We start from the raw sequence: 8,374 nt of genomic DNA on the forward strand, positions 1-8,374 counted from the left end.
ATATATATAAGTATATATATATCTATATATGGTCAATGTTGAGCCAATAATGATGCCTACCTGTCGTTTTCATAATTTTTTCTACAGCTTCTTTAGGACACACCAGTTCACCAGTGACGTAGATACCTCTAGAATTATTAAATAATCCAATTGAAGCCTTTTTGTCTTGAGAAGCTCCCGCTTCTAAATACCATTTTTCTGGCTGAATAGGCGCCTCAGTTAGTATGTGAGTAATGGCCGCATCAGTGGCGAAGGTGCAAATGTTCTGACCAGATGCGTTTCCAGATTCATACATCCACTTGGTAATAACTTTATTGCCATGTAATTTAGCAACTATGTTGATTAATTTGCCGTGATTGGTTGTGCTCTCTGCAACTCCTTTCATTTTCGGAAACAATTCGGGACGGTTAAACCACTGAAAGAATTTGTAGGCGTCAGACAAGCTTTTGAATACGAATTCTGGTGCCCTTTGAACTTTTTTCTCCTGAACAACCGTGTTCAAACCTCCACTTTCGTTGATGAGCTTACAACCTCTCGAGTACGATGCCACCATAGCCGATTCCGTCGTAGCCAGTGGAACAGCATACGATCCATTGGCGTGCATTCCATTCACATTCACGTTCACAATGCCGATCGGTACCTTCACGGTACCCAAGTAGTTTTCAATGTTTTGTGTGTATATGCTGTCCTTGTACATATCATCCAAAGGTGATAGATCCACCGTCTCTAAAATTTTGGAATCAATATGTCGCTTTCTGTTTATCGCTGATACACTGTCTGATATGTACTGGCTTCTAAATACAAGGTTTCATTAAGTATAGAAAATTTTATATACGTCTCTCGATATTGGTACAGTAGTGTGTAATTTAACTCCCCAAAATCCTTTCAACAACCAAAACTTTTAGAATGTATTTATATATCTATTCAGCTCTTATTACCTAAATAATACTATAATAACAATATTCACAATAATGCAGGGGTGGCACCAGAGTGGGGGGGGGCATAGCATAGCCCCCGTCGGGGAAGCATAGCCTCCCCCCCCCCCCGTCGGGGAAGACGATACATTTTGTCGGGGAACAAACAAATAAAAAAAAATGTTTACATGTAATATTCGTTTAGCCACCATATCGTTTGTGTTAAATTTTCATCACAACAACAACCACAATAACAATAATAATAATAATAATAATAATAAAAAAAATAATAATAATAATAATTCAATGAGACTAATTAAAAATAATTTGCGTTCTGTTATGACAAATGCTCATTTAGATAGCCTCATGATGGTTGGAATACATCGTGATACATCGACCATGACAACGTGGTTGACAGATTTCATGCAAAATTTCCAAAATATAGAATTTCACTTTCAAGAATGAGGATTTGAAAATAAATTAGACGGTTACATTGCATACTCTTTGTTTCTTGCTTTATTCAAAATGTTTTTGTTTTGGAAGCTGATGTCAACATTAGAAAGCATAGCCTACATGAAGTCATATTATAGTAACTCGATGCCTATCAAATAAGTAGTAAATAATTCATCAAATATCCGTGGCTTCCAGGGGGCGAAGCCCCCTGGACACCCACCGGCGTCCCCCTGGCCCCCAGCCAAGTGAGACTCGATTCGCTCCACTAGCCCCCCTGTCGGGGCCTTTAGCCCCTCCGTCGGGCAGGTCCTAGCCCCACCCCTGCACAATACATTACAATATTATAGACAATACCATTTTAAAATGCTTTAAAATTTCTTTCATTTAAATTTAAAATGAGTTTAAACGGGTGTAACGTTATGTTTTCGTAGCCATTGCCCTCTTAATTAGAGCATGCAAGGCATCATGCTAATGCACGTAAATATTGCCTTAAAACTGTGCCATTAACGTGTACTTCTTTCCACTAGTCTTTAAGTGTTAAAATAGCATTTTGTCACATATAATCCTAATGTTGTATAACAAATGGCATTAATCACAACTTAACTTAAAGAATTTAAATTGCATGAGATTGACCGAAAATCTAAAGTCACACAATACTTACGACTTATATCTGAAAGAAGTTATTTCAATATTTTGTCCGTTTTGGTTTGAACATTCTTTCAATGACTTTCCAATGCCTGTTCGTCGATGAAGTGTCATAGTGAAAAATCTTCCAACGTAATTGCCAGTAACCACTCTCTGCAAACTAGCTAAACTTGACATTGTATTGTACTCAAGTAGTAAATTTAAAAGTCTGATAATAAAAATTAAATAAGCATACATTTATATTATTTCATAATTTTTTTCTTTGATTATTAATGTGAAATCTTTTATCTGATACCAGTATTTTATACAATCAATATGGAAATGTAAATTACCAGTAGTAAAACACGTTCAAACCATATTTTAAAAAAAATTATAGTCAGATGTTTAAAATTATTTCAGTAGAACACGTTTAATCCATAATTCCCGGATTAAAGTCAGATGTTTAAAATATTTCAGAAAATAACATGGTATCATTTTGTTTTGAAAAATACATTTTCGGTCAGTGGAATCATTGAATGATGTTTTTCAGTCATCCTTAGTGGTCGCTTAAAGGGGCCCAGCAATCCCCCTCCTAATTTCTTTTTTATATGGAGAAAAATAGAAATTGGTGTTTTCATCTAGGTGCCATAACGAAAATGTTCTTACCTCAGCAAGCGATGGTGGGTTCTATCTAAGACAGTCCCTCTTCTATTTTGAATTTCTGAATCCGCAAGTGATCCTGAACATAAATCTAATCTAACTGATTATGAAACCCATTCATTATCAGTACAATAAAAAATACATTTGACAATTACAATGTGTCCGCGATTAATTATATTAAAGCGGTATGATATTTCACAAAACATGGCCAAAATCACATAAAGACTTGAACTATACCTTATAATATTATTGTTTCATTATTCAGACGAGAGTAGCTGGTACCGTTTTACCGGGTAGCTCAGACATGAAGAGATCCTTAGGGGAGAAGCAAGTTACTGTGCGAGCTAGTCCACAGCGCTTTGAGACTCCGGTATAAAGTGCTATGTAAATCGAAATACATTCCGAACCTAATCGTTTAGGACTTTAGACTTGAATTTCAAAGGGCCACTAATTTTCTTAAAGGTTCCCAAAACACCTGAATTTGAATAATGATGTTCTTTTTGTTCCATAAGTTTAATAATACTCCAAGAACAGACACAATCAACGCCGAAACACCGAACACGACAGAATGCACCCTATATCCCGGAGTATATACTATACCTTCCCATTTAAAATTAATGGTTTTTAAATATTAAAAATAATATTTTGTAAAGCATTATGACAGTATAGAATTAATTGCCGAGCACCTAAGTGGCTGTTTATTATCACGAATACCAACAATAATTATTTTATTAGTGATGTTTCCGTGGTGTCCAAAATTCCCTTTTGCAAAGATTACCAGATCTCTTTCACCAATGGACAATTACAAAATAAAAGTATTAAATACCAGTTTCGTTTTCTCCATCACCAAATGAACATTAGGAATTATCTTTTAAACGAATTTCACAAAGAAGATCGTTTATTATAATAATTGTATGCAGTATTATATATTGGAAATATATCAGTTTCGTGTCCATAGTAAAATCATGTAGTGATAAATATAATATTTCGCTCCACTCTTTACTATTGTATATTACATTAAGTTCATTTCCCCATTTACGAAGTGATTTCTACATGATATAGGCCTATTTTGAATTGTTAAGAATATCGGTATCATCTGCGACAACCTTGTTTGGCCTAGTTCAGACTAGGTGGATAAACCCGGCTCAACTCACCGGGTTTATCAACCTGCCAGTCTGAACTAGGTGGCTTATCTCAAGCCGGCCTGTGTTCCTATAGTAACTAGGCCTGGCGCGCCACCGTGTGTAACTTTTCTAAGCCGGGCTTTAATCGTTGCGCGGTCTTGCATTGACTTCGGGTGACGAAATGACCAAACAGCATCCAATTACGTACGCTGTGAGCGAGCGTACGTTTCGCGAGCAATGTTTTGAAACACGTTTGCTGGTTACGGTTCATTATTATGCAAATTCTCGCCTGGCTACACCTGCTAGTCTGAACGCCCGGCAAAGTTAAGCCGGGCTTCACTCAAGCCTGGCTTATCTCCAAGTCTGAACGTAGCCTCAGGCCTAGTTCAGACTAGGTAGATAAACCCGGCTCAACTCACCGGGTTTATCCACCTGACAGTTTGAATAGATGGCTTATCTCAAGCCGGGCTGTGTTGCTATAGTAACTAGGCCTGGTGCGCCACCGTGTTTAACTTTTCTAAGCCGGGCTTTAATCATTGCGGAGGGGTGGGGTGGTCTTGCATTGACTTCTGGGTAACAAAATGACCAATCAGCATTCAATTACGTACGCTGTGAGCGAGAGCAACGTTTCGCGAGAGCAGTGTTTTGAAACACGTTTCCTGATACGTAGATCCACTAAGATAATGGTGCTTTATAAAGTATCCCCATGCATCTGTTACCTTTTGCCAAAAAACATTTTTTATATTGTTTCTTTTTTTATTAACGGTATTTTATTGTTTCGTAATTCCGAACCTAATCGTTCATGATTTTATACTTACATTTCAAAGGGCCACTAATTAGTTTAATTGTTCCCAAAACACCTCAATTTTAATAATGAGGTTCCTTTTGTTTCATAAATTGAAAATGAAGTAACGACTTTTGGGGTTTACTGTACATGGAAACGGAAGCTGATTTTGTGACCTAAAATATTATGAGGTTTTATTAAATATATAATTTTCTTCTTTTTTTTTACACAAATATCAAAGTAAAAGTCAAGTTATGACCAGCATATGACAATAATATAGCAAATGTAATAATAAAATATTGGTTTTCACCAGTAAAGTGTTTCTAAAGTCTCTACTTGGTATTCGTTTCCTATATTCTTTTAGTATTTTTGGCTTTCACAGCAGTACTGGGAAAAGCCATTGTTTTTGTTCTAATTTTTTTTCTTTTTTCTTACATATATTTTTCCTATCTTTTTGCACTGTTTTTTCTGGCCGTCACTTTCCATGTGCTTGCAATTTTTCCGTGCTTTGCCGAAGCATAGGCCATATATCAAGAATGTGCCTCCTAATATTTAGTGTCAATCTATGGTGGGGTGTGCGTGTGAGAACCAAGTGATTTAAGGTCAAACAGTCTACACCGAATATTTCAAAAACCGGTCAGTTGATCTGAATAAAACTTACGGGAAAGTTTAACCCAAGTTACAAGGAAAATATTATTATGTGTATCCAGGTTAGGGTGTATCTTTGAGGGTCATTTAAATTGCTTACGTCCCAGTTATAGATGGATAAAAATGACACTTTGCAGAATAGTTTTTTTATGGTGAATTGAAGAAATGATCCAATTTTGGTGACGACCCGCAGTAGGATGTGGATATGAGGACCATTTAAAGATTTTTGTTGACAGTTGATTAAATTATTTAAACGCAATTTGCGTTTTCTAAAGCGCTTAAACCAGTTACAGCTTGGTTAATCTCAAAACTACCGTGATACGCAAGAACAATTTGCTTTCAGTCATTGAATCGCTATGAACTGCAAATGCACTTTTCCATGCAAGGTCGGCCCATTTAGCGCGCCATGGTTATGGGTCACGATGTACCTCACTGTTACCATTGCAGCAATAGTTCAAGTCTCACTGATAACGTTGCAGTGAAATTGGTTTTCATATTTTCCCCACTTCAATTTTCCACTTTATTAAAATTATATTGGTTTTCCTTGTTTTTTCGCGCCGCACCTTTAGGCTGTAACGATTAAGGGGAAATAGTCATTAAGAAACTGTAGGTAGCGGTAGATTTTGCTACAAAGAAATGAGGAATGTTGTGGCAAAATGGCTAAGTTGTAGCAATTGAAATTCAAGTTATTGGTATTTTCAAATACCTGAGTATGTGATCTTTAAAATGAGGGGTCATTCATTCAAATTGGACATTTCAAACCTAAGTTATTGGAAAGTGAAAGTACTGTACTCTTAGAGTCAAGATAAACAGGGTTTTGAGTAATTGCCTTTCAAAGTGATTTGTGCATACATTGTTTAATATCTACGAACAATAACTTTAAATAAACAATTTGTTAACCACTTCCAGAACTAATACTTTGAGACATGATTAATAAGACATTAAACTGTTGACCTATAGTGAAAAAAAAACAAATTTGGATTTTTAGCAATTTTTTGAGCTCCCATATTGTATAGCTCATTTAGTGGCGAGTCGAATGGCCGAGTGGCGAGTCGAATGGCCGAGCGGTTAGCAGGGGCGCCGCAAGCTATAGCCATAATATCGGCGCTGGTTCGAACGGCACGCTCGCCTATGGTTCTGGTGGTAGAACAAGTCTTCACGGACTAGATGTGTATAAGAGACAGCCCTTAGGGGCGAAGAAAGTCATTGATCGAGTTCCTAGTCCACACATCACCAGCGCATTGAGACTTCGGTATAATGCGCTATACCAAATCCCACCACATTACATTACATTACATTTACTCAATACTGGACTGTGCGACAACTTTACCATTTCGCCACAACATGACTCAAATGGGAATTCCTAACTAAGCAATGCGGAAGCGCAGTTACCAAATAACGTCCGTGAATTATTTATAAAAAAAAAACCACAGTGAGCATGCGCTTTAAATGCTAGACAGCCAGTGAGCATGTGTATTGCGTAAGCGACGTTATCAAGCCATGTCGAGCATGCGCAGTTACCAAAAAGACGTCTCAGGAACCAAGCGGCTGCGAAGACGTCTTAAGAACTAAATAGCGGCTGCGAAGAGGTAAGATTAGCAAAAAATCGTCTTAGGAACCAAACAAACTATTATTGATGGAATATAATGAGAACTCGAGCGGGTCGAAAGCCTCTATTTTGACTATTTTTACAGCCAGTTCATCAGTGTTCGTCAGGGGGGAATAGTAATTAAATTATCGCAAAAAAATGTATGCTCTATCGCCGTACCTATGCATTGACAATCCTATAAAAAATAACCACAGAAACTGAAGACAAAACCTAGGGCCTACTAGTAGCCCAGTAGTAGAATATGGTGCCTTACGCTGAAGAGGGTTAGGGGTTAGGCTAACTATTATCGATATATCGTATGGTACCCATGTTTTATCGACCCGTATAAAATAGCCACACACTTGCGGCAGTAGTAGAGGGCCTAACCAAGGTAGTTGGGGAGAAAAATGAATATAAATAAATTAAATAATATTAAAATTAATATTATATATTATTATTAATGTTAATAACAATAATGGTAAAAATTCGGTTTGGCTCAGTTGTTTTCATTATGGCTGTTGAACTTGTAGTCAGCAGGAGTACAAACAAATACAAACAATAACAGACCCCATGGATAACAAAACGAACAAAGGGAAAAAAACGTAAAAACTAGATTAAATATTTTGGGGAAGAGTGAAATGGTGCAACACAGTAAGAGAAAAAGATTGATTTGGTGTCGACCTCCTGAAACATTTGAGGCATGTTGTGGCGAGATGGTAAAGTTGTCGCACACTCCAGTATTGAGTAAATGAGCTATACAATATGGGAGCTCAAAAAATTGCTAAAAATTCAAATTTGTTTTTTTCACTATAGGTCAACAGTTTAATGTCTTATTAATCATGCCTCAAAGTATTAGTTCTGGAAGTGGTTAACAAATTGTTTATTTAACGTTATTGTTCATAGTTCATTATATTAATAATAATAATAATAATAATAATAATAATAATAATAATAATAATAATAATAATAATAATAATAATAATAATAATAATAATAATAATAATAATAATAGAGTAGTTTTATATATCGCTCATATCCTTCAAATGTAAGATGCTTAGGGCGCTTGAAATGTGGACTAGGAACTCGACCAATGACTTTCTTCGCCCCTAAGGGTCCCTTCGTGTCTGTGCTACCCGGTAACCGGTACCAGCAACTCTCGTCGTCCACCACAGGGGCTGTCTGTTCCAGTACACCGGGGTAACCCCCTACTCGTCTCGAAGGATGTACTGGGTTCTTTATAGTGCACACGAGCCATTGTATACACTGGGCCTACGGTTTATAGTCCTTATCCGAGAAGACTTGTTCTACCACCAGAACCATAGGCGAGCGTGCCGTTCGAACCAGCGCCGATATTATGGTTATAGCTTGCGGCGTCCCTGCTAACCGCTCGGCCATTCGACTCACCAATGTATGCACAAATAACTTTGAAAGGCAATTACTCAAAATCCTGTTTATCTTGACTACTGTACTTTCGCTTTCCAATAACTTAGGTTTGAAATGTCCAATTTGAATGAATGACCCCTCATTTTAAAGATCACATACTCAGGTATTTGAAAATACCAATAACTTGAATTTCAAT

At 36.8% G+C, this 8,374-nt stretch overlaps 1 protein-coding gene across 1 annotated transcript in view; it reads right to left on the minus strand.

The window, feature by feature from the left end:
• Positions 1–22: 22 nt before the first annotated feature.
• The window catches only part of LOC117113834 (3-hydroxy-3-methylglutaryl-coenzyme A reductase 1-like), a 15,366-nt gene continuing 7,014 nt past the window's right edge, over positions 23–8,374 (minus strand). The window contains exons 2-4 of the mRNA XM_033257281.1: positions 2,658–2,751; positions 2,029–2,220; positions 23–794 (exon numbers count right to left, since the gene is read on the minus strand). Coding sequence (XP_033113172.1) covers positions 23–794; positions 2,029–2,220; positions 2,658–2,751 — 1,058 coding nt within the window. The remainder of the gene's footprint in view (positions 795–2,028; positions 2,221–2,657; positions 2,752–8,374) is intronic.

Source organism: Anneissia japonica, unplaced genomic scaffold (genome assembly GCF_011630105.1).
Source record: "Anneissia japonica isolate Jap-2015-1 unplaced genomic scaffold, ASM1163010v1 scaffold694_len1028156_cov167, whole genome shotgun sequence".
Classification (NCBI taxonomy): domain Eukaryota; kingdom Metazoa; phylum Echinodermata; class Crinoidea; order Comatulida; family Comatulidae; genus Anneissia; species Anneissia japonica.